At 37.3% G+C, this 27,363-nt stretch overlaps 1 protein-coding gene across 1 annotated transcript; it reads left to right on the top strand.

The window, feature by feature from the left end:
- Window positions 1-658: 658 nt before the first annotated feature.
- BLOC1S5 (biogenesis of lysosomal organelles complex 1 subunit 5) lies at window positions 659-14,195 on the top strand. Its single transcript, XM_074146673.1, has 5 exons — window positions 659-791; window positions 915-997; window positions 3,238-3,367; window positions 4,035-4,093; window positions 12,113-14,195. The coding sequence occupies exons 1-5, from the start codon at window positions 701-703 to the stop codon at window positions 12,290-12,292; spliced, it is 543 nt and encodes a 180-aa protein (XP_074002774.1). The 5' UTR covers window positions 659-700; the 3' UTR covers window positions 12,293-14,195.
- Window positions 14,196-27,363: the final 13,168 nt, after the last annotated feature.

The raw sequence follows: 27,363 nt of genomic DNA, 5'->3' as shown, positions 1-27,363 counted from the left end.
AGTTGGGTACAGTCAGTATGGCCTCCTGAGCAGAGCAGAGGGTCGAGGTTCAGGAGAACTGGGCTTGAGGCCTGAGCTTCTGTTTGACCTCTGCAAGCCATGTCTCTCTGCTGCTCCCGTCTCCCCACTGCTGACAAGGCTGACAAGAAAATCTCTCTTGAAAGTACTTCAGTCCAGGGGCTGCTGATACCACACCCTCGCTGCCTCCTGCCCGCAGTTCTGTATGTAAAATCCTGGCTTAAATGCCATCAACTCTCAAATCTCCAGTGTCTGTTGAGTGACATCGCTACTACTTCAAGCTCTAGAAAAAAGGCTGAGAGAAAACAAGCTCTTAACTTTTGTAGACCACAAGTCCAACAGCTGCTGTTCATCTTCGCAACATCCGGAAGCAACGTATCTGAATGAAAATCTCTTCTCCTAAACCCAAAAAAAGTAACAAACAAACGAGCCTTGGGTTGTGGGGGGTTGTTTTTGGTGGGGTTTTGTGTGTTCGCTTCCAAAAATGCCGGGCGCCGGGCCCAGAGGGCGCCACTCACCGGGCTCTGCGCTGAAGGCGCTCCTGCCCCGCCGTTACCGCGGCAACGGCCGCGGCCGACGCGCGCGGCGATGACGTCACACCCAGGCAGCGGGGGGAGGCGGAAGCGGGGCGGGCGGGGAAGGACCGAGGGCAGCCGTGCCGGGCTGCTGGCGGGCCGGCGCCATGAGCGGGGCAGGCCCCGCGTCCCCGCTGCCCGGCGAGAGGCGGCGGGAGGCGCCGGCGGCCGGGTCCCCGATTCAGCCTATAATCAAAGGTGAGTAGTGGCCATGCCATGCCATGCCATGCCATACCATACCATACCATACCATACCATGCTTTTTGCAGCCTATTCTGTCTGACATAAAAGCTCAAAATCTGACTTTCCTTACTCTTCTAGATGTTGGGGAAATCTATTCAAGGCTGCTGGATCACAGGCCAGTCATTCAGGGAGAAATACGTTACTTTGTTAAAGAATTTGAAGTAAGTATCTGTAAGTGGCACTTCAAACAGTTTGTATCTCTTTTAAGAGGTTATACTATGTATCTTTGTGCCTATGTATCTCTTTTCCTTTAGAAAGAATTGACACGTATTTCTTGTCCAAAGCAACTGCCAGCCCTGTATGTCTGCATCTTTACTAAACGGCACAGTCATTTAAGTCTTTTTATTTAAAACCTTTTAAAGGGCCATAACTTTTTTTTCCTGGAAAAGACTGGCAGGAACATTGATGTAGGAGAATGATATAGTCCTAACAGCTTAGAGAAGTCACGTTGGTTCAAGGAAACGTGTTGGCCATTACAGGTTTACATCCGATTAAGAAACTACTCTGTGCCTCAGCTGGATTCATGTAGCAGAACTGTGGTTTAATTAAATTAATTTATTTGTAATTTCCTTTTGCTTTCATTTTTGTTCTATGAAAGAAAGTAATCTTTCTGGAGAGAAGAGCAACGCTTTCTGCAAAGTCAGAAAATTATTACACATTGAATTACTGTTATCTGATTGGCTGCAAATACGGCTACAGTACTGAAGATTGTATAAGTACTTATCTACTACTTTGGAAAGCGTCACACACTTTCCACGAGATGGCAGCAGAAGTTTAGAAAAGTAGAATCTTGTGCCCACAAAAGGCTGTTTTGGATTACATTTTAATTCTTAAAGACGGTGGGATTTAAAAATCTTAAAACTACTCCTGAAAATATAGTTATAACTCACATTTCTAGTGTGCAAAGCTAATTTTAAAGCAATGACATCAGAATGTCTTTCCCCTGCCCCTGTACTGTAGCTAATATTTCAACCAGGTCTAATTTGCCTCTGTACTGGTTTAGCAAAACCACTTTGTGAACTAAACTCTCATGAGATGCGTATCGTGTGCTTGAGAGTCACAAGGAATAATTTCTTTTCTTTACCTTCCCTAGACAAGTTATGGGATACGGTAAATAGTTTTATGTGGCATTTCATCAGAATGGGTATTTTAAACTCAATTAAAAAATTAGAACTCTTATCTTTATAATTTGTATATTTCTCTTGTTGCACCCAAACCCTTGTTCTGTTTCTTAGACAAATTTTGTGTATGCTTAGATCTTTTTTGAAGTTTAATTTCCAGTTTATACTTTTAGGGGGGAAATAGCAAAGCAGAAGATTATTTACATTTTTGCAATTTAGAATTTTTTCCAAAAATTACACTTGTTTCTAACTTTGAGATATCAAATACCTTTTGGTTGTAGTAGGACATAAGCTTCTTCTTTCAGTGATAAGCATTTACCATGTCAAAAAATGTAGACTTGCATTCAGGAAGTCTGGAACCTTTTTAATTAAGTGACTTTACTTGTCTGTGCCTCTATTTCTGAAGTTTTAAAATGAATATGGCGATCTAATTGCCCACGTCATGTGATGCAGTATTTTTCGCTTATCTGGAATTGCTTTATGATTGGCAACTTTCAGTACAGGGATGCTTGTGTGCAACTCTATTCATAAGTCTGTAGAGGCTGGGAAGGGGGAAGCGGGGGCAGCCAGCAGCCCGAAGCAGACTTCAGAATCCTTTTCATTGTCTACAGTAAAGCGCAGGTGAAATTCAGAGTGGGAGGAGTGCTATGGCTTTGGAAAAATAGTACTTTTTTAAACTTTTTTTTTTTTTAATGTAAAGAATAAGCAAAAGCTTGTTCTTCTTGTAAGTAATCATGATCAGCAGTGAGCCAGAAGGGCTGCCTCTTCATTCAGCTGTGTTATTTTTTTAGTCTTGCCTTCCTTGCTTTCCTTCAGTAAAAACCATTTTACTTGCATTGTTTTAACCTCATACCAGGCTAAATCTGGAAGGTCAGACATCAAGCGAGCAAAATCACTGCTATGTTATTTCTCTGTAAGAGTTGAGTTGTAAAAACGCAGTGCTTTCAAGCTCTCTCTGTGTTTTTTGATATGCTGTAAATTATCTATACAAAACAACATATTTTTCCACCCAATGCTTTCATGGGTACATACTACCTTTCTCACAAGGGTTAGAAGCATCATTCAAAGTATTCCTGTATTCTAGTGTGAGAAATAGAGCATTAGTCTCTTTTTTTCACAAAACTAATTGTATGAGTTGTGCCAAGTACATAGAGTAACCGTTTAATAGACACTATATAATCTTTGACATAAAGCTATTATTTTATCAACTGGCAAACAATCTTATTTTGGAAAGTAGAATTCTTTGTTAGCCACTCATTTTCTTTCAATTATTCTGGCAGGAAAAACGTGGCCTCCGAGAACTACGAGTACTTGAAAATCTGAAGAACACAATCTTTGAAACCAACGAACGCGTTCTTCCTAAGTGTGAGCAGGCAATGCACAACAATTTGAATGAAACGATCAAGAGATGTAAGCACGTTGCTTCTTATTTCCCTTCTTGCATCATTTTGAGGAATAATTTAAATAGTTTAGATTCAAAACAAGATTTGTGGAAAAATTACCATCCTTGGATAAGTTTTCTACCATTTCTGTGCTTTGTTCTCATTCTCTTTGTTTGTCTAACTCTTTGTTTTCCCAGGCTTAGTCTCACAAGAGAAAAGGATGGCTCCAGCATAAAGATGTTTTTCCATGTAGATTGTTTATACTAAAGCACTTTTTACATTTGAGGGGGAAAAAATAAGGAAAAAAACCAAACAAACCAAAATACAACTAAAACATAGTTTGGTCACCTGTTTCTACTTACTGACTTGAGAGTTTTTTTGATGTCTTCTGACGTGCTGAGTGGTGCACTCTAGCTCATCAGCAGCACTGAGTAGTATGGGCACAAGAGGACCTGGCTGCCTTTTTCTTTTTGGCTTCTAGAACGCGCAAGGGTTGAACTTGGTGATGTGCCTACATACAGTTACCAGTGTGAAGCATTTTCTGCAAGTACTGACAGATCTTTTTTGTGCAGAGTTAAGTGACACAGTAGAATATAATCTTTGACTTGTAGAAGCCTCATGTCTTTTAAATCCCTTTCAGGTGAGTTTCTTTGATTTAGAACAGCAGACTGATCTACTGCTATTTGTTGTTTCAGTGCAAGCTGCCAACGACATGATCCATAGACTCCAAGAGAGGGAGCATGAAGAGAGAAAGGTAAAGGATGGATGGATAGATTTTTATAATATGATCTAAGTAAGTCTTGTGCTTCTACAACGAGTTTATCTGCCTTCAGTACAGGAAAACTTAAAAGCATATTTTTCCATACTTTACATGCTTGCAGTAAAACTTTTGGGGTGACTTCTGTACTTATAAAATACATACTCATGCAGCATGTATGTTCGTGGCTGCAAAGTTAATGGATCACTAGCTCTTCCTACAATCTCCTGATGTGTGGAAACTTTTTTTTTTTCATTTAGTTTGTTTTATTTTCCCTCCTAGCTCTATAGAGGTAATGTATGTAATTTCACATACAGGGAAAGTTTAAATATAAAAAAATTATTTTCTGTGGAACAAAAAACACCTACTAACCTACCAAAATGGAAATGTAAATCTTTCCTAGTTAGCTGAGAACTTTGACCGTATTATATATATTGCTTGTTGAAAAGGAAGTGTGTTTTTCACTTGTGGATGGGTTATTTAATGAAGGGCTATATTATAGGAACATGCGAATCATTGGAATCTTTTCAGTTGGGTACAGTTTGCTCATTTGAAATACATGTGCTCTGAATCTAAAATTTGGAAAATTATACAAGAAATTAGTTTCGTGTTTTCCCATTACTCCTTCAGGATTGTGTTCCTGTGTTATCTTTTTTACTTGCAAAATATTATTTATAATCATTTAATTCAGAAAAACTGAAGACGTTTCCGTGGCCATCACGCAAAACAGGCTGTGTGTTGATTTATGTAAGCTGATAGTTGTGTTTTTCTTTCCTTTTTGTAATCGATGAAGATGGGCAGGCCAGTTGCAGTTGAATACTGGCACTGTGTGAATAGCACACTGCTGAACCCTGACAAAGTTTGTTTGTGTCTAAGACTGGAGCAGATATTGGTAGAGAAATTAAGTAGGAAATTCTTACAGTCCTGCTGCTGTTTGTTTGAAGTAAAACTTCAATAAAAAAATTTATAACTTACAAAATGAACACTCAATAAGAATGGTAACTATTCCTTTTTAAATATTAGCTGTATGTTTCCAGTCAACTTTTTTCTATATGCAGTGGAGCAATGCTAATAGCTATTCAGGGTTTGTAGTGTTTCTTTAAGCTTGTATGGTAAGACTTTTTTGGCTTGAATCTTTCCAAATGTGAGCAGTAACAGGAAACTTTTTAAAATTATAGATATAAGTTGTCACTGAAGTGCAGCCACTTGAGGAAAAATACTTTTTCCTTACTTTTCCTTCTGAAGTCATGTGTTCTCAAAAAAGAATGGATTTTTGGTAAAATCTAGTGTCAAGTGATTACTGTTAGTAGCCCTCGGTGAAATTAATTCAATCTCTGCTGAATTTGAAGATTATTTGCTTTACTAATTATCTCTTTTTGCAGTTCCTTTCAGCTGCTGGTATCAGCCAAGTAACAAAAGGGAAATGGCATCCTCCCTACCACATTTTCACTTAAGATGTAAAGTAATTTGTGATTACAGGAGTGTCACTGAAAGAAGCATTTGTAGAATCCCCTGTCTCATTGAGTAGTCTTCCCATTAAGAATAGTAATATTTAGCTAATAGTTCAACCTGTGGATTACTTTAAGCTTGTGGGAGCAACTAGAGAAGACTTGAGGAAATTTTGCGAACATGTTTTTGTGTACTACATTCTTCTTTTTTTCTCTTTAATTTAAATATCTTTATGTGGAATTGTGCAGGCTTATACTGGAAGCTACCCAGTACTTCCCATTATGGCCTTACATCTTAATAGCTTGTAACATGAGCTAGTGTGGTAACATTTCTCAAAGCCTGTGTCTGCCTCAAATGGTGGAGGTTTGGGGGTTTTTTGATGTTTTTGGGGGGGTTTGCTTGTTGTTGAGTAATACTGAAAACAAATTTACTGAAAAGTTTGATGTTAAAAAATTTAATTTTTGCTATAACTAATGACAGTAAAATAAGAATAGAAATAAATACAACCAGCTCATGTGAGTTAGTGCTGAATACAAGAAAACTTCGCTATCTTTCAAGTTCAAGCAGTATGCACTTTTGAGTGAAAAAAACAGTTTCATAATCAGATTAGATTTTTTCCGAATAACTAATGTCTGAACTTAGGTGTTGATATAAGAGGAATATGAAAGACATCACTGCCAAAATATGTAAATTTGCTAACACACCAAAGGGAATTCCCAGAACAGAAGTTAATAAGGCAGCAACTATGCTTGTGATTTAGACAAGCTTTGGTTTATAGCTAAAGCAAATTATGAAACTTTAACTCAAAACTATTCTCAACTTTTTATATGAACATGAAAGCTGAAAATCTTCTAAACTTAGTGATGTCTGAATTTCTTATTAAAAAAATACTTATATAAGAAGTCAGCATTGTTACAAATATAAAACAGATTCTAAGTTTAGTTTGAGTTTCCCAAACTTGTATTTATAAAGTTATACTGAAAGGCAGAAATTGAGAAGTATTCGGGTTACATCTGAAAAGTGAACTTTTAACTGCTTGTTCTGTGGAACTTCTGGCATAACAACTGAAATACTGTTTGGAGAAGAGGAATCACTGAAAGAATGGATGACCAGCAATCAAAGACAGGACAAAGCTGTGTCTGTGTGGTCTGGAGCTGGAAACTTTATAGGAGGAGAGAGCTGGAGTTCCAAGAGTGTTTGGGCACGAGGAGACAATTCTCTGATTAAGTAAACAAATAAATCTATCCAAATTTTGCTGAATTAGCAGCCATGGAGAACTACCATTTGTACTACCTTATAGATCTTTTCAGATGGGGTAAAAATATTTTTTTTCTATGCAGTAGGTGATAGTAAGTGCCAGTTTTCTGAACTCAGTCTGTCAGTTACGCATTCTTCTCTAGTAGACAGCGAAAGGCTAAAGCATAATGTACTGTTGCTGACAATGAAACAGTCTTTTGGTTCAAATAGAAATTTATACCATGAAAAGAAATGTTGTGATTGTCTATTTCTTAAAACATTACAATTTATAGCTAATTATTGAGACTCCTTTTTTTTTTTTTTTTTTTTTTTTTTTTTTTTGGTTAGTGGCTAAATATTGTACTAATACCGTAAAACATCATGAATTACCTAAGACTTGCTCTTGGCTCAGGTATATGTGTCTGAATGCTTTAGCTCATACGGCAATTTTCCCATGTTACAAAGGTCATGAGGTTTTACCTAAGAACAAAACGTGGTGTTCTGAAGGCTGAATGTGGTGTCATAATATTGGCTTCTGTCTTGTTGTCACGCACTGGTATATTTGTACAATTAAATACCAAAACAATTTTTTAGACATTTCTTGACTGGATGAGAACAGTGGAACTTTATATGTCTTCTGAGGTGGCTATGTTGGGCTTATTAGCTGCTGTTTTCTAATTTATAATTAAGTCTGACTTAAGGGGATTGTGTTCTTTCTATTTGGTTTTTTTTGACTTATGAGTTTGGACTATAGTTATTTTACAGATTTTTGTTTGTTTGTTTTAGCAGTCATTTGAAATGATAAAAAGTAGGAATTAAAATTAGGCTATACTCTGAAAGTATACCGGTTCCTTGAAAGAAACCGGTTCTGTGAAAGGATATTGGTTTCCATGCTTGTGTGTGCTGTTCTTTGTGATACTTTGTTAGTTTACATGTAACAGTTTTTCCGGTTGGCAGCCCTGGAAACAAGAATGAAACCTAAAAATCAAGGTGTCTGTTTCTGGGTTTTGAATCAGTACCAGCAATCCAAAATTTGTAATTAAAAGTTTTCAGCAATATGTGAGTTCTGTAAATCTTTATTTCATTTTAAGTGCTTTGCTGACAGTGCATGGACCAGAATTTATTTAAATATTTATCTAGAACGTTAGCTTTTTCTTTAAATTTTTAGTTCATATTTAGCGAGAGGAGGTATGTATTTCAAAGATTGCTCCTCTTGAATGATGTTCATCTACTCTTTTCTACTCAGCATGAGTTTAAATGTGCAATGAATTAATGCTTCATAACTAGGGATCCTGACACTTAACATGGCAGCACTGATTTGTATTAATATTTAAATTGATTGAGGTTATTTCTTTGGTTTTAAATAGTCAGACTTTGAGGAGTGAGAATTGTAATATGACATTTGAAAGCTTCCTAAATAACAAATTGATGGAAAATAACTTGAAGTCATATTATCTTAAAATGAAAATGTTGTTTTCCTCAGCTTTACAAAATCACCCTGGAAATTAGTTTGCTAGGCTCACTATCAAATTCTACATGTATTGTTTTCTGGAAAACAAACTTATTGCAAATCTATAAATATGGAAATTATGAATTGATAGTATAAAATACTCTGTACTGTCTCTACAGATCACTAATTTATGTAACTATGTTGGCTTTTGGAAACTGTTTGCTTTTTGAGAGTGACTTTTTACTTAACCAATACAAATCCATGCCAAGATGTCTTACCATCCTGAAAAACTTTGTATTTTAAAGATTTTTCATAACTGCCAACACCATATTTAACAAGAGAGATTGTCATCTGCCTGTATGGACCTTTATGCTTTCTAGCTGTGCTGGAGCTGCAGTTACAATTAGGGCACAGTATCTCTTGCATAGTGGCTTGATTTCATTTGTTTTTCTTCCTGTGTGTTATGCTCAATTGAATAAAGCGGTGAAGTTAATAGCAGTGGATACGAAGAGGATGTGGTAGGAATGAGGAGCAATGTGGTACGAAAAGACAATACAGGGCAAACCTCAAGGGTACTTGCAGAGCTACAGTGTGACAGTCATCCTTCTGTGCTGAGAAATGGAATCTTTTGATGGCCGGAGCTAGGTGTCGATGTCCTGTGTGGGAGCCTGCATCCTGAAGAGGCTGTTAGTGATGTTCTGTTAAGAGAAAGGCAGTGTTACAAGACACTGGAGAAGGCTTGGGTGAGGGAAGCCAATTAGTACCTTAGCTTCAGAGATGGTATTTGTTGCAGTTGGGCATAGGAGGAACCTGTCCTTGGTCAGGATTTCTGTGATGCCTAATGAGACTGAAGTGTCCATTGAAGCTTATCCCACAGCTATAGCATTCGTATCTCTCTCCTGCATGGATTCTTTGACTTCTAATAAGAAGCAAATTTGCACCGCAGCATATGCTTTGGTTGAAAGATCTGTACCCGAAGGCATCCATCCATTAAGAATCATACTTTATTTTTGCTGTTCACACAGCTATTCGTCCGGTAAGAATAGGAGTATTGGTTTCAAGATTATGAGTGTCTCACACACACAAACGTATCCGCTCAGCAGCCATCAGTGTTAATGAACTGGAGGTGCTGCTGAGAACACTTGGATTTGAATTTGTTTTCTAGGGAGGAGAGCTGCACTGGCAAGGTGTGCACTGAGCTTCTGTGGGGAGGGTTCTAAATTGCTACCAGGGTGGGAGAGTGAAAACAGTATTCAAGTCTTTGGTGTCTTTTAGTTGGTATTTTTTGTCATTCTTACCTGCTTGCTCTAGCATATCTTAATTTTATAATTTTTTTTCCAGTTTTTAAAGTGTTTGTTCTTATCTGCAACTTTTTACTGTTAAAGTTGTAAATTGCAATTATATGAAGTTACTTAATTTCCAACATAAATCTTAGTCTGTAAAATTACTATTTCAGTAGAATGCTGCTTGCATATATAAATTTAAAGAATAAGAACTTCCAGCAATTGCTTCTTGGTACTCAGCTGTTTAAATTTTTGTTTAGACACAGATTAAGCAATGTACATAGCCTGGCTGCTAATATCCCTTTATTTCACAATGTCACTTCTGTGCCAGAACAAGCTAAAGGCTTGAGCAGGGGAAGGCAAGAGGGTTTTGAGGAGAAGAAAGGAGTTGGACCACAGATTTTTTTTTTTTTTTTATAAACTAACCTTAGCTATCTCATGTTCTAGAAATGTCTTCAGTTGATTAACCAGGTAAATAATTTTATATCCTTGGGTAGAAGCAAGTAGAACCATGAGTTTTATGTTCCTTGCGAGTGATTTGTGTTGTGAGGAGCATTGGTTAGTGTAGCTGAAGTGTCGTCTGGGTAGGTGCTGTGTAATCCCATCAAAGAGTATATGATGTGCCAACAGTTTCAAAACCTGTTGGATATGAAACGGTGTACTAGTTGAACTATTAGTATACCTGGTGTATTTTGATAGTGGCTGAAACTGTGTCTGCTGCAAACAAAAGGGATCTTGGCATAATGTCACATTGCATATAAAATGCTGCATGGCAAAAATAGTGTCTTAACCCACAATGTAGGATCTTGAAGAACAAGGCAGAGAGTATGTTGAAGAATACATTAATGGGTTCCCATTGCCTTTAGTTGACAAAAATGCCAAATGTCTATTAAAGGTGTATGAGTATACTTATTCCTACACAGAAGTACTGTACATAGAAAAGAGTCTTTGCTGATACATTAAAAAGGAGGAAAAAATATTAATCCTCCCTTCTGCTGGAAGATGGAGCAAATGTAAGAACAACTGTCTAGATTTATTATGACTTCGGCATCTATAATATGAGGAGACTGGACTGTTAGTATTGTATGCAAGCAATCCACAGAAGTACATCCCATTTTGACAGGCATATTGGATGTGTGTATGATCTCTCTAGATAGCTAGACTTTTTTAATTTTCTTTTTCCAAGATAAGAGAGTGAAAGGAATCAGACTCACAAGAAGCCAAACAGTATGAAAGTATGAGGGGGAAAATAACATATTTATGAAGGAAGACATTAATCACAGTGAGAGCTAGCTGGCTAAAGCAGTAACACTCACTGCCAGTTACAAAACATTGAATAGCTATGTCGTTATAATCTATTTCACTCTTTCATTTTTGTATTAGAAACTTTCATCAAGACTAGTATCTGGTGACTGTGCTGAACCTAAGGATTGTTGTAAAATAGAAATGTCGTTTGTTTCTAGTTTTAAAAATGTATTAAAGAATGTAGAAAATACTTTTGTTGCAACAAATGAGACATTCGAGGGGAAAGCAGTAAATGTCAAGAAAAGAGGAGCAGTATGTTGAAGGATTGGCTAACATAATTTACAGTTTTATTAACTTTCGTAATTTGTTGTGAAACAGAAGCATTCTATTTACATGTATATGACATAACATCTCAAATGTTGTCTTCAATGTTGAAGCGGATCCTTTAATCTCTGGTAATGCCTAAATAACAGACATATGTAACTCGAGAATTTTATTGTGTCTAGCTCTCACAAACATGAAATACAGTGGTGCTAGCATTTTCCTCAGAATGCAGACACGGTAATGTTTCCAGTGTGTTTTCAGTCTGTATCATATATAACAGAGATCTGCCCCTACTTGTTGTACTAGATGCAGGTTGTTGGTCCTTTAAGATCATTTAATCAAATATTAGCTGCATTTTATTTAAATTATTTCTCTTTTGGTTACTTTCAGAACAGTGGACTCCCTGAGTCTGTTCGTGTCAGTAGGCAGCTTCTTGCTGTGTGAACACAAGAAAAGAAGGAAAAAAAGAAAAAAGGAGGGGGGCAGAAGCAGTGTCCATTTCTGGATGTTGGGGTTTTTTTCCTATAACTAAGGGACTAAAATCACTGCATGTTCTCAAAATCAGAAGTTCATTTTAAAAGAAAATCTTTGTGAGGTAATACGGATTTATATCAGCTACTTACAGTACTTCTAGCATTGTCAGTAATCAGCAGAGCAAATAATGCAACAAGTGTGATCCTTAGAAACCGACAGAAGCAAACTAAGCGAGCTAGTAACTTTAAAAGTGTCTTTCTATACATTTATTTAATTATTTTTCACCAGGCTATAGCTTAGAAAAGCTGTTGCTGTTAGTGTTATCACGTTAATAGTATCATAGACATTTTAACATTTTTTTTTTGGATCGACTATGCTTTATAGAAATGTTTTCTTTTTAGTTTCACCTTTTCATATGTTTTCTTGCTAGTTTCACTTTCCTCTACTGAAGTAAAAGCCCAGTTTCTCTGATACTCTAACATTATGTAGATCTCATTCAACCCTCTGTTTTAATCTGGAAATTATTCTTAAAACTTCTCATTTTCCTTCTCCCAGCTTCAGGCGGACAAGCTGATGGCTCGTGAAGAGAAGCGTGTAGCCCACTGGGAGGAATTAATGAAAGAACAACAAAACAAACAGGCAGAGGTGGACGAAGAGCACAGAAAAGCTATGGAGCGCCTCAAAGAGCAGTATTCTGAAATGGAGAAGGAACTGGCCAAATACGTTTCTTTTTAAGACCTTTCTTTTTTAATAATGCTGGGATTGTGCCAACACTCAGTTGCTTCTGACTTAAATAGAGATTCTTTTGGAAAGCTGAAATGAAAAAGAAGAAAGGAGAATTTCCTCTACAGGTTTAGTATGGGAAGAAAAGGTTTGCATACTTTCAACTTAAGTGCCTATCTATGCCTGTTTTGTTCAGGGCGAGTGGAATGCCAGTATTTCTTCCTTTGTTGGAAGGTGGAACTGGAAATTACGTTGTGTGACTACATCAGCTCAGGGAATTGCAAACTGGAATTCTCTCCCATCTGCAGAGAGTATCGTATCATTTGGGAAAACAGACTGATGTAACATGAACTGTCCCAGTGTGCAGCCACAGCCCTTTCCCAAAAAGTAGATGTAATAGGTTCCAGCCATAGTTAGCTGAGAATTCACTGGGAAAACCGTAACTTCCATTCATAGTCTTCAGGAAAACCGACTTGTTTTACTGAATACTTTACTCTGAAGCTTCAGCAATGAAAGATCTCAACAGAGTTTTAAATCCAGTTGTAATTCCAACTTTTGGATTGTATGTTCAGTATTATGAAGTAGAGTTGAGATTCAAATGGGTTTTGCTAATGGAAAAATGGCTAAATGAGCTTAGACAGCAATTTCTTTTCTCTCCCTGTAAATGCCTCAAAGCTATACTCTTCGAAGCAAAGCCAAAACAAGCTCAAAAGTAATCATGAGAAGCATATATCAGTCTTTGTATTAGCTTTGTAGCTAGTACAGTATTTACCTTAAATATTTGACATGCTTTTGGTTTACTTAGGATAAGCTTGTCACGACCTTATAGAGCAATTGAGGAAAGATTTTTGTTTCTTTATCAGCTTAACAAATGAGCAGATTAGTGGTAAAACGCCTGTAGTTCTGATCTGCTTTTTTACCGTTACTCTTACAGGGTATGCGAAGCTCCTGTATTGCTTTCTTTATATAAAACTTGCAGTTAACAGCAGTATAACTGAAGAAGTTAACTTAATCAGTTCATTAACCAAGCAAAATGAGACATAGTACCTTAATGAAATTTGCTGCAAGCTAACCGTTAGTACAGGAAATATCTTTCCATAATTCAGCTGGTGTCCAATATAGAATGGAAACAGGTAAAAATAAACAGAATTTACCCTTTACCTGTATTGCAGCAGCAATATGCCAACAATGGTTGCTTGTGTAAGTCTATGGCTTGGTGTCAAGGCTCCGTTCCTGGCAGCATGTTGATAGTGTGATTAAAGTTAGTAGAGGAGATGGAATAAGTATTTGAGATTTCTTTCAATAACACTGAATTCCTGCCAAGCTGCTCTGCCCGCTACTGTAGGCCCAGCAGCTTCATCAATCATCCTCGTGTATCTGGACTGAAAAGAGGACTTGCCGACACTGGGGCACGCTGGAATGTTGTTAATTCTCTGTTGTGGATGGAAAAAACGTAGATGTCTCAAAAGTATCCCACACATGAAAAATAGGAAAGCCTCTTTTAGAACAACCCCTATTTGAATAGAAGGTGACCTCTGTAATATTTTTCAGCCTCTGTGCCCGTGATGAATGTTGTAACTAAGCTCAGACTTTCATTTTACCCTGTCTTTAGAATTGGGTGTGGAATAGTTTTGATTGTTTTGAGCACAGACTGAAAATGGCTTCTCTCTTACCAGATTATTTGATGTATATGTGCTCAAAGCCCAAATACCTTTATAGCAAAATGCATTTAACTGCATACTGATTAATTTTTATTTTTGCACTGATAATTTTTATTAAGATTTAGATACCTACTTAACTGTGCACTGGAGCTGTAGATTTTAGTATTTCGTCAATTCGGGGGCTCTTCAGCAACGATACAAGTGTTGCAAGTTGGATATTCACTGGAAAATAAAGTAGTATTTCTAAAATCTTCTGGGATGTGTGTTCCTGAGTCTTTGAAAAGCTTCTAAATACTAACACTGAAAACGTGTTCCTCTTTTAGAATGGTATTTTTATGCTGAAGATCATTTGAAAACACTTTTCTTCATACTCTACATCTGTCTGTTGACCCGCTCTTATTCGTTGTGGGGACTACCTGAAAGCTATCCGTTGATGAATTATTTTATTTGGTAACTTTCACTTTTTTTTTATATGATATGCTCTAGGTTTTAACTGTCTTTGAAGCAGCTTGCCAACATTTACAGAAAAACCTATTTTTTTTCTCTCCAAATGCTTAAAAATTTGCATTGGATTCCAATAGGAGCTGGAAAGGGTCCTCAACACTTAATTTCTAGTATGCCAGCTGAGTTTTGCAATCTGTCTTTGTACCAGATCACGCATGTAACTTTTTTTCCTTAACTATTAACGCTGTTTATTGTACTGAACTGTAGGTTTAACTGTTCTTCCTTGAAACTAGAAGTGGGTTTGGATGTGATGTAATCGCTTGATTATTTTCTTAGTCTTTCTACTCTAATGAATACGTGGCAAGAAACTGGTATCTTTGCTGGAACTGCTCTATGAAATCTGCTGCTGCTGTATTTGGGAGTAATAACAAACTTAGGAACTGAAGAAATAGCTAAGGGTTTGTTTTGTTTTTTAACCGCCTTATTTTAAAAATGAACCTATGTGCTCTTCTCCTTGCAATGTCTTATATTTAAGGCCTACCATGTTATTTTAATCTTGGGAAGGAGTGAGAAAGCTGATTCATTTGCTCTTACTCTGCTTCTTTCTATGCTAACACTGGGTGACACTTTTTATAGAAAAATTCCATAATTACAGATGTAACATTGCATCTCCTCTGATATTTTAATTTATGGCTGCTTATATCTTTCCTCAAAAACCTGGGGAGTTTTTTGCAGTAGTCAAATTAAATAGCAAAGACACAGCATAATCGGCCAATGAATTGAATCACGCATCGTTATTCCCGAGTTGAAAGGCTTCCTATGTCTCTACGCTATGGATTTTGAGATTTACAAATGTTCCCCAGTAGGTGTCAGTGCAAGCCTGAAGAGGAAAGTTAGAAAGCCTGGTTTTATATGAGGTATAGAAAGTAAACACTTGTGTTCAGTTGTAATACAGTATAAGTACAAGACATTTTCTGGATGAAACGACATGCTTTTGAATAAAAAATTACTTATCAGCATCATTTTGCCCCATTAGTCCTTCAAAAAGCTTACAACAGGTCACTCTTAAAATTATTTATGTAAGGTGTGTTTATTTGAACAATATTGTCCATAATATTTATGGGCTCTAATTAAGATCTCTTATAACTTGAAGTTAGACTTAGTATCAGAGATTAAAACCTTCAAGAGCTGCATTCTTACACAGCTCTCCAGGTTAGTGGATCAGGTTTTCTGAAGGTTTGAGGCAAAAGTTTATGCTTTTTGATAGAGAACATGCCATAATTAAAAAAAAAAAAAAAATCTGCAAAAAATTTTGTGAATGAAATTACCATACCACATACTTTTAAACAGGCCAATTATTTTCATTGTTTATAATTAAATTATCTTCTCAAAGTATTAAAGACATAGTAGACTCAGTGCTGTTGGTCTAGCTTATGGTCTGTGTATCAAGATAGAGCAGAATCTGCAGGAAGATGGGAGTGCAGCCACTGTAGTTGGATTTTAATGAGTAACACAACTTTCCTAAGGAGTTCAGTCATAAGATTCTTCAGAAATTCCAAATAACATCGACATTTAAAAGAAAAGGGAGAAGTAAGGAAGGATTAAATCTATTCTAGTACAATTAACAAGGGGAGTTTTAGAAAAGATTTATTTCAATCCTTAGAGTTACAGTACTCTCTATATATGTACCTTAAAGTTCTGAAGAGTGTACAGTACTATGTGCAATACCTTTGCAGCTTTATAGGTGGTAGTTTTATATATAGTAATGAGCAAAGTAGAACAAATTTATTCAAAACGGTGGTGAGCACTAGAAAGAAGAGAGGCTTGCAAAAGTCCCATTAGGGTTTAAAGCTGTAGCTTTGAAAATCTGGGGCTCAATCTAGGAACCTAGTAGAGATGGATAACCACTTCATTTTCAGATTGTCATCTTAAATGCTTTATCTGGGCCAAATCGGAACCCAGGTAGTTCAGATTTTTATTTAACATCATTTTATACACAGTGAAGAAAAAGCTGGCCCTTTCAATATGAACTTTCAAGACAATTGTACTAAAGGATGGATAACACGGTATATTAAAGTTCAAAAATTACTGTAATTCAAAATAAAACTTTGCATTTCCTCAGTCTTCTCCACTGATGACTCACTGGGTGGGTACGAGGAGACCTGCAACTGAGTATCATTGATTTTTTTAACAGCCGTTGCATTTAACTTGATGAGAATTGAAGCACTCGTTATGGCTTTTGCTTGTTACTTACTACTAATGTTTTGAGATGGACATAATCCATAAATTTATCCAGCATTTCATGGCATATGGTCCCTATATTCTGTAATCTGGAGAAAAACTACCTTTGTTCTTGCCACAGCAAACACTGCAGGACCTGGATAAGCATTTTTAGTTGCCTTTGACTTAATTTTAAGATAAATTTGCAAGCTTGCTTCGCAGAGCTGGTGGGGTGGTACCTAGCCAGTGCTCTCCCAAGCTAGGGTATGCAAAAAAATGCCTTTTGCAGGAACGTGTTCTAGAATATGCACGGCACTTTTCAGTAGCTGTAACTTCAGGAAAGTTAGTTCCGGCTTGCTTGAGGTCATAGGAAGTCCTTTATGAGTGGACCCAAGTTCGTCCTTTCCAGATGTTTTTAGCACTCATTAAATAAATTCCGGTTCCTGAAAATCCCCTCTCCAGATGGCTCTAAATCTGTTCCAATATTTACTATGTCATCTAGAAAGCTTCTAAGCTGAATTACGTAAATAGGAAATACTGTGCATCCCTCCAATGTACTGATTTGAAAGAAAATTGAGCATGACTTGGAAAATTTAATATTTACTAAACAATGTTGAAAATTGTAAAGTAGAATTATAGTAGTAGACATGGTTAGCAGGTTTGTTTCAAACAACTAATTAGCGTTTGGAGTCCTACAGAGGAATTCTCCTTTAAACTACCAAAGTCTAAATGGTTCAAAAAATTCTTCAGAGTAAGCATCCAGAAATACATCGCAGCAGTGCAAAAGCTTTCTGGAATCAGGAAAGACTCAGAGGCAGTGGGACTTTGATATTTGTGTCCTGAGCAAGTTTAGAGACTTATTTTATCAGGCAAATGTGTTGAATTCGTTGCTTGGAACACCCTGGGTGCAGAATACAAATGCTGCACAGACACCCAGTGTAGGACTGTACCTTTCTTTCATTTTGTATAAGGCTTTTTGCATATCCAGGAGAAGTGAACACAAACACAGGCTGCCATTTCTGGCAGTAAAAAAAAAAGAAAAACATTATATATAGAAATGTGGAGTGACCAGGATGTATTGTTTTGAAATTTTCTTGCACCTGTGACTTGCAGGTGGTAGAAGAGATGCAATTTCCTCTAAAACATCCATGAACAGATAGAATTTTATGTAATAAGGCTAATTATTGGCTTTTTGTTTCTTAGCCAGATGTTGAAGTAGGGACGAAAGGGATGGTGCAACCCACTACATCAGGTTGCTGTAGGTTGGTGGTTGGTATTTGTCACTGAGGCGGCAGTCACCATCACCACAGGATCACAAAATGCAAAATCTTTCTTCACTTTGTTTGATTTGAGAGAATGCAAGTCCTAGAGAAGTGTGTTGTGGTCAAACTGGAGCATGGAAAGCAATAGCAGAATTTCTGATGCTGCTCTTCTGTCTTTTGCAGCCTCTCCTGAAGAAGAAACAGGAGTTACCTCTTTACACTTTTTCCAGGCCCAATTTTACTTTTATCATAAATTAAATTGGAATAAAAAAAACTGAGTTGAATTTTTGCCATTATCTTTAGTCAAAATAGAGTAAGAGACTCAATCTGAGCCTCTCTTGTTATGAATTTCAGTGCTGATTATATTTTGCCTGTCGACAAAGGACTGGACTAAGAGCACATACCTCTGCAAGGAGGTTATCCAGCAGCTCTTGCATTAGTGCTACTGTAGGTCATTGTCTCAGTATGCTCCCTTTGAAACAGCTGCCATAAAGAGAAACTTTAGCTGAAAACTATTTCCAAATAATTTTCACACGGTAAGAAATTATTCTTCATATATGATGTGATTTCCACGTGCACCTTCCCTGCGCTTTCAAGTTCCCAGGCTAGTTTGTCCCACAGAATCCAATAAAAAAGTGTAATTTCTCCCTAGGGTCTTTTCTGGTCATGTTTGATATCACTTAACATAATGAGGTTGTTACTCCCACATCATAAAGGGTTTTGTTTTAGATTTCTTTTTTTTTTTTTTTTTTTTCCTTCTTCAACAAAAAGTGTTGCTTACATCCCTTCTAAAGAATGCTCTTAGTTATGTGAAATGTGGACGCGTTGTCTGGGCCAACCTCTTATCTGCACCAGATTCAAGAAGTCTGGTTCAGCACAGTGGCTTAGACTGCATGTTTTTGTTGTGTTTTGTTTCTTTTAAAAATATATATGTATGTGTCTTGTTAAAAAACATTGTTGCCCCCTTCCAGGAACAATGCAACACTCACATCATTTCCTGAAAGAATAGAGTTGGAAGGCAATTATCTACTCACCAAACAGGCTAAAACAACAGTTCCTGATATTCTTCTCAAATATTTCAACTTCCCAGGAATCCGGAAAAAATAATTCCATGAGACGGTGTTATGAATGAAGGTATGACATTTCAGTTTCCTTCACTTGGAATCAGACATCCAGAGGTAATAAATTACCGCGCACTTGGCACTGCTCGGAGGGGGGGTCTGGCTGTGGCAAACTGTTTTTCTTCAGAGCAGGAACAATGAAGTGCTTTTACATCCTCTGTGGTCCGGTGACAGGCATGGCTTCTTTCTTAATGGGCTTTCAGCAGCGATTGCGTGAATTACATGTAGAAGAAGCAGGAACCTGACAGCGAAGTACCTTGAAGCAAATATGTTTAGAGATAGGAAAGCATAATAATAAAGATTAATTTTTTTTCCATTTTGCTTCTGTGAAATAAAGCCAGTAGCATGGTCTGAGAACTGCACTGTAACAGGAGAAGAAATGGAAAAAAAAAAAAAAAGTAGTAAAAAAGCATCTTTACCACTTTCTCTTGCATCTCAAGGAAAGCGGTTATTGCCAGCCTTATCCAGGTCCCGTTTCTGTCACTCAGAAATGACTAGCTACATCTGCTGCTTGTATTCATTTTATGCATTTATTTTTTGTTTGTATTTACTCTTCTTTGCTATATACTACTGAAGAGGATTCAGATACTGCTTTTGTGGGTTCTCTGCCAAGTGTAATTTTCTGCTTACTCATTAATTCATGTTTGAATAGTTCTTAGATGGGATTCTAAATTTGGATCGTATGATAGACTTTATATTGGCATATAGAAAAGTGGAAATGCTACTCCTGGGAAAAGAGTCGATGCTCTTGATCTTTGAAGAACTCATTTTTGGTGTTTAGTAAGCAGATGGAAAATAATTCTGAAGAAGTGTGTCTTCGGATCCAAAGTGAGGCATTTTAGCAAGGTCGCACAGGGAATGTTGCACTATAAATAAATTTGTAAATTCATAGCGAGAAAACAGCATATCAATTAACATCAAAATGAAATACTATTAAACCAGAAGCTCCTAGCGACACTTACTCTGATTCCTGCTTCTGGATGAATTTTGAAGAAAGTGGTCCTAAATGGTAAATGCATAAATTGTAATTAATTGATTTAAAAGAGTGATGGTTCTGATTTAAGGAGAAGATCTGCATTTCATATCGCCTTTCTGAGAGATGTTTTTCTTTTGTTACTTCCTTGAGAGAATTTGACTGAGTAGTCCTACCAGCTTTGGTGGGTTCCTGTATAAGCACTAGCCACACGCCAGCAGAGGTTGCTGGGTCTAGCTCTGTACTTAACATCTTGAAGGGGATTCAGCAGAGAGGTTTGCAGGTATCCACAGCATGTTCTGTTTGTGCCAGGGAAACAGAAGGACTAAATCCTACTCCTGTAGGAATCTTTAGCAAAATTCCCTTCAACTTCACTGCAGCTAGAACTTAGCTAGAGTTTTTGGAATCGGGCACACGTCTTCAAGGATAAACACAAGCAGCCCCTTTTTTTTAATAGCGACACTGAACTATGGTAAAGAAATGTGATTGATGTAAGCACTATTCTCATACCACCTACCTTTCATTCCCATACTACTTAGATACTTTCTTTCAAATTGAATCTACTGTTTCAGGTTTTTAATTTATCTACTTATTTCTATTTTATGAAATAATGAAAAGTGTGACGCTGTTTGCTGTGTCAAGCATTAATTTTTTCGTCACATCTCAATACTAGCTTTTTCTAAGTGTTTAAAACTGCTAGGCATCTCATCAATAATGATGTCAATCGCCTTTAACATATTACATGGTTCATAACGTGCCTTGTGAACATCAGACTGTGTTAGTACTACCTGTAAAGTGTGGATAGTAAGACAAATGGAATGTCACAATAGGCTTACTTGTTTTGTGGTAGTACAGCAACTTCCATATAAACCAAAAAATACTGAAGCTTAAATTTTGTTTACCATTAAAAAGACCTTTCTTTTCCTACCTGCCAGCCCGGGATGCATAAACAGGGATATATATGAAGGCAAAATTCTTATTTTCTTTATGCTTTCTGTACTCTTGCTCACAGTAAAGAGGTGACATGCTAATAGTTTTCACTGTTGTTTTGGTGGAGCCCAACAAGCTTCATCCCCCATCCTTGTCAAATGTCCTCATAGTTGCAACTGATGATAGGATTCAAACCTGCCATAGGACTTGTTGCTCTGCTTTTCACATGTACTGTTCCTTTGGCTTCGTTTTGGCTCATTGCTGAGCCAATGTAACCTTAAGGGAGTAAAAGGTAGTAAATTGTTTCTATTACTATAATGCGCTTCAATGGTCATTAAGCTGGCAACAGATTTTTAACTGAAAGCTCAGATAATTTACAATGTGGAACATAATTTCAGTTACTGCCTTTCACAATTACAAGTATGTAGTTTACTTACATAATCCTCTGAGTGTTCGTGACCCCATGCAATTAGGCGTGCACAAAGGATTATTAGCTGAAACCTGGTCTGAGAATCAGACCCTCGCTCCATTACAGAATCATAAAGAAGAAAGAGAAAAAATAGACTCAGAGTCTCAAGTAAGCAAGCTAAGAGTCATTATTATGTCTTGATATTCTATAATACTGATATTTTGCTAAGCCCTTTGATCAGAAGAAATTTAACTCAGTGGTAACCGGCGAAAGGTTACATTAGAAGACTCAGGTGTCAGTTCGCTTGAAAACAAAGGATATTGTAGGATATGTGGTCCAGAAACCTTAGGCATTTTTAATTTTTTTTAAAAAAGACAACATGGAATTTATTATCTGTTATTTTAACGTCTGTAGAAAACAGGTTTGTCACCTTTTCTTACATTGCAAATAACTGAGTCATGAAAGCTCAAAATGTATTTTCTATAAAATTGAAAGGGAAAGAAAAGGTCTCAAATCATACTTCTCTCCAACGGGTAACTGTACTGTGCATTCAAGGTTAGTAGGCTTCTTGGGGTTTTTTTGTTATTTTCCTGAATATCTTTCTGGAATAGCTATGTTTTGTGATAAGTGTAATATCTTGCTCCTGGGATCTGTGTAACTTCTGTGTAAGTAAGGAAAAGGATAAAACCAAAGCTGTAGGGATAGTGGTACTACATAGACAGATAAGACATTTGCAGTTAGATCCTTTTCCTATACTTCTTACTATTAAATCCTATAAACAGAGAAGTGATGAAAACTAATACATATTCAGAAAAAAAAAATTCTTTAACCTACCAAATGCATATTTGTTTTATTTTTAGATTATCATTTAAATCATTTAGATTTTTATTTAGGTTGAGCCAGGATTCAAAATAATAATTAAAAAAATCGAAATAAAAATTTACTTTCTGGGGGCTGTTGTGTTGTCAACCGGTGGCCGGATGCTAGGGCAGACTTTCCCCAATTAGCAGGTTGCATGCCCCATCTGGTTGGCCAACTTCACTGTTTATGCGTCCTACACATTACCGCAGTCGAGACTCAAAACAGTAAACGCCTCGGCACACCAAAAGTGCCAGAAGCCACCTTATTTTTGTTGTTATTTTCTGTAATTATACCTGGGGGGATTGGAGAGTTCTAGCACTTTTTTTTTTCCCCTCACCTTTTTTTTTTTGTTTTTTTTATGACTTGGTTTTTACATTTCATAAGCTCTTGGCAATGGGTACAGCAGCTGCCTTTGCACTCGCAGGAGATGAGATCCTCTAGGACCCATACGCTTCCAGTAATGCTCAGTCCCCTCTTTCTCCATTCAGCATGTCAGAGGTACAACCCAGAAAGTGGGACATCATGTGTATGGCCTCTTTGCTGGATGTGGGACTTGTCCTCGAGAGTTGCTTTGCAAGGGGCGCGTTCACTTCGGTGATTTCCCTCCTCTCGTTTCTGTTCTGTGCTTGGCTTCCTAGTGGACAATGATGTCCTCTGATTCATAGATTCATAGATTGGTTCCTCTTTTACCCACCTTGTCCCTGACTGTGCCTTTCCTCAACAAGCCTAAATCAGAGGTTTCACAGTTCCAATGGTTTTTTCCTTCTTTTTTTTTCTTTCTTTAATATGAAAAGGTGAGTTTGGTTTACTTTATGGTAGAAAGTCTAAGGCTTTATAATGGAAGTTTTTTTCATGGAGTTTAAGCAAGGTTAAGCAGATTTCCCCAATTTGTACTGGTGCTGGCGCTGTCTAATATTTATTTCAGAGGAAGGAAGAAGCAATGGGGCAATAAAATCAACACCTGACCAAAAAACCCTACTCAGTCACATTCAGAAAGGATGAGAAGGAAATGTAGAAGGATCTAACAAAGAGCCGGCAACCTGACATGATGACGGAGCTGTGACTGCAGTGTAATGAGATTTAGAGAATAATGTTGACTATTTATATATACTAGATTTAAATTTACTGAAACCAGATGGGGAAAAGATACATACGTTGCTGTGAAGAATTGAGTGAAAACATCTCTTCATCAGTCAGTGTTGGCTGAAAAACAAGTAGATATATAGGAAATTAGGTAGTATTAAGAGAAGACTAAAGAACAATACTAAAAATAAAATAATGTAATACCATGATGTATAGTATGTACTCACATAGACTATTAGATACAGTCTGCTTCATCTCAGAAAGGGTATGACTGAGTTGGAAAAAGGACAGTGAAAACAAAATGAAGTTTGGAGAAGTGTGTGTGTAGGGAGAAACCTTTAGAGATCTAACTCGGAGAGTAAAGAAAAAGACTTTGATAGAGTGAACAGTGCAGAGAAAGTAAATCATATGCCTATTCACATTTCTTTATTATTCAAGAGTAGAGAGAAAAATGGATTAGATCTATTTGACTTTTACAACTGATAAAATAAATTGTTTTTTTATATAAGACACAACAGATTTGCAGTCTGCACTACAGGTTGCCATTGACCAACTGCTTCCTAGGTGAATTTTCTGGGAAAATTGCCCACCCTTTCTTGAAGGATCCCACTTAGGAAACTTTCCGTTGACTTTTTTAGGCAAATTTCATTATAATCTTTCCTAACTCTTGAGCACTATCCTTTCAGAACAGTTCCTAACACAGACAAGAGCATCTCATCAGGTACTTAGCTTTAGGTATGTGTTTTCTATGGATTTTACTTTTTCAAAAGATATTTCACACCGTGTGTCTATGTAACAATAGCTGTCCTATTCATAATTAATTAGGGAACTCTGGGAATGCATTAAGAAAACACAATAAAACAAAAATTTACGAGAAGTATGCTGTTGTATTCTTTTTTTTTTTTTTCTTTTTGAATCCCCTGTCCTATTGCAGCTTGATGTTTTTCTGGGTAGATATAGATTCATTTGTATTTCACAAAAAGCTTAATGAGGAAAATGCACATGGTTGGTCGTCTTCAATTTATTTCCAGAGTTGAACTTGTCAGTGAATTTTGGGCTGGAAGAACAACAAAGGCAGTGCTGTTTGTTAGAAATACCTTGTGGGAAGTGGGGTGGCTTTGGATCTTGCACCACTGGAACGTGGTACAGGGGATAACTACATAGTATGATGACTTGGGGGAGAGATGGAGAGTACACTGCTATTGTGAAAACACAAAGAATCCCATTTTTTCCTAGAAAGAAAATAGATCTATTTAGAAATTAGAAAGACTTTCTGAGGCCTTGAAATAAATTTACCTTGCAAAGATACTGGAAGACAAGGTGGCTGCTGTCTGTGCCAAACCTGTAATGATTTGTTGCTCTTGCTTAATAAGAGTTTACTGTAAATCAGCTTTCTATCCAGCTGTGTTTTTTGTGGAACTCAGTAGTCCAGCAGTGTATGTTTGCCTGCAGCTGGTTTTGCTTCTAACCTTTCCTCTAAAGCGTAATGTATCTATCTCGCTTTGTTTTAACATCACTGTAGTTGTGTGCTTGTGTAGAGACTGACTGTTGAAGTGTCTCTTGGAGAGAAAGACTGGCTTCTGATCATGAAAGAGGGGGACATGGCTGTGGACATCTCACAGATGAGGAATCTGTGAGACTTGCCCACTGCTCCTGCAAGAAAAGTGGTAGTACTGTCCTTATGGGTATAAGGAGCATCAAGCGACCTGAGAAGAGCCAGGCTTTCTTTTTACTACTATAATGGTACTGCTGGACAAGCACTAAGGCCCAATCCAAATGAAATCTTCCCTGGCTTATGGGGAGCTATAGACAAGGCTACTATTGTAAGGAGAAAATACAAAAACCACCTCCTTTTTTTTTTTTTTTTAAAAAAAAGTAGCAGATTGCAAACCCCACCAACCCCCCAACCAAAAAGCTGCAAACCACCCTCCTCCAAGTCTCAAGCCCAGCGCTCCTGAATCTGATCACATACTTCGGCTTCAACAATGAGTAAAATTTCATGAGAATTTAATACTTCAGTCTTGAGCTTCCTGCAGAGCAGCTGGCTTGGGCTCCTTCACAGAGACGTGGTAAGCAGTAGGTGATGGAAGGTTTTCCAGTTAGCATTGGCACATTCCACTAAGCAGAGAAGGTATAGAAACAGAGAAAAAGATATAAATTAATAATTAAAAATAACCCACCTTCACTAGTAACAACAGAGAAAATACTTTCCATGCTGTGTAAGTAATACATCAACATTTAAGCTGATTAAAATTTGATAAACTACTAACTTCCCTGTTTTCTGATAGGAAGACTGGGGGCCGAGATAAAAGTGTCATGCTGGGGAGGACAAACACCCTAGCATCCAATAAACTTTTTATGCACTTATTTTGTTAAGACTGATTCCCATTTCCTTTATAATTCTTTGTTTATTAATTAGTTGACTCATCCAGAGTCCAGCCGCTTGTTTCCACACCAGAGAGATGAATTTGCACCCCCGCCAAGTGGAGTCAGAGGCAGAGATAACAGCCAGCAACAACAATAGTCTTCCCCGGTCCATTTGCCAAGAACAATTGGCAGAAAGGACTTGGGGAGTAACTTATCACCAGCGGAGGGAGAGGCTGGAGCTCTGGAAGCAGAGGGTTGCTGCTTGCCTGCCGCAGATAAACAGCAGGATGCGAACAAGAGCCAAGCTGGAGTTGCAGGTTTTACCTGGTGGAGGAGGAGGCCAGCACCCATCAGTTAACAAAACCCTCTGCGGCAACCAGCCAGTTATTTTAAGTTGCCTATGACACTGCAGACTAAAGCAGAAGGCTCTTTTCAAGTGCCACGTCCACAGTGACAAAAACCTGAAGATTGGTCCTGAGGTATGTTTTGTTCATGAATGTGCACACATCCTTGAACTGGTTAAGCTGCTCTTCTTGGATGAAGAGACATATATTTAAACATGAGCGAGTTCTTAGATCCTGCATTACGGATGATGTGAAATCTGCTCATAAACGAACGTATTTGATATTTCACTCTATTTCTCTCGAGTCTTGTTCTTCAAAATGATTAGCAGCTCTTCATATCAACTCAGCTGCATTTCATCTTGATGGCTCTTTTGCTTGAGAGAAAAAAATTAGAACACCTGAGGCAAATTTTCTTACAAAACTTATATCAAAGTCTGAACTTGTGACTGCATTGTGGTTCTCTCTTGGAGAAGGTCCCCCTGCTAGCTAGTCGAATAAATTCATACTTCACAAACACGGTAACTCTCAGACAGTTACAGCTGTGCAGCTGTTATTTGCATGGCTTTTTAGACAAAGCAGACATCTTATTAAATAGCATTTTGAATCTAATTAAAACACCCACAAAGGCAGAATTCTGTATGACAAAAAACTCATTATGGTTAATGAAATATGACTCAATATGTTTAATTTAACAAAAGAATATGGCAAATTTGGGGTTTAAGAGTGGGAAGCTGCATGAAATGGTATGTTGTGGATTGCCTACTACAGCTGGCCTTCATACTGTTAAACCCCCTTCAGATTAAGGAGAAACTGGAGCCTGTTAATTTGTTCTGCATCTTTTTTATATGCTTTACTCAAATTTTCTTCATGACCTGACTCAATGTCAGAAACCATCTTTCCAATCTGGCTTGGTAGAGATAATTTTTTGTTATTCTTTCCTCTCTCCCATCTATACAGCTAGATCATATTGAGATCCTTCCACTTCTTTTTCTGTAGATCTGTCTTTTCCGTTACTTCAGCCAAATCTTTCATTTGAGCTTTTATTGTACCATGTGTTGCTCTTCAGCTCTTGCAACATGCTCTTTGCAAGTGTCAGAAAGACACGTGCTTTCCCCCCCAAAACAGGTGTTAAATTCAAACTCTGCTTTTATTTGTTTGATCATGCTACTTCTCACTTCAGATCTCAGAGTTGGCTTCTATGTAGCGTCATACCCAATTTAAGACTCTAGTTTCCTTGATGCAAGAACACAAAATTACTGTTGCTTTTTAAACTTTAAATTTCCTGGTATTTTGAATTCTAAAGTTAGGGTTTACTAAGCCATTAACATTATTTTTGTTTTGCAACAGAAAGGAGGGGGGTAAGAAAACCGTGGAGACAACTTGCAATAAAACTTTCCAGAACCGCTAT

Source organism: Numenius arquata, chromosome 4, assembly GCF_964106895.1.
Source record: "Numenius arquata chromosome 4, bNumArq3.hap1.1, whole genome shotgun sequence".
In the NCBI taxonomy this organism is placed as follows: Eukaryota; Metazoa; Chordata; class Aves; order Charadriiformes; family Scolopacidae; genus Numenius; species Numenius arquata.
This window is presented reverse-complemented; position numbering and strand designations above follow the sequence as displayed.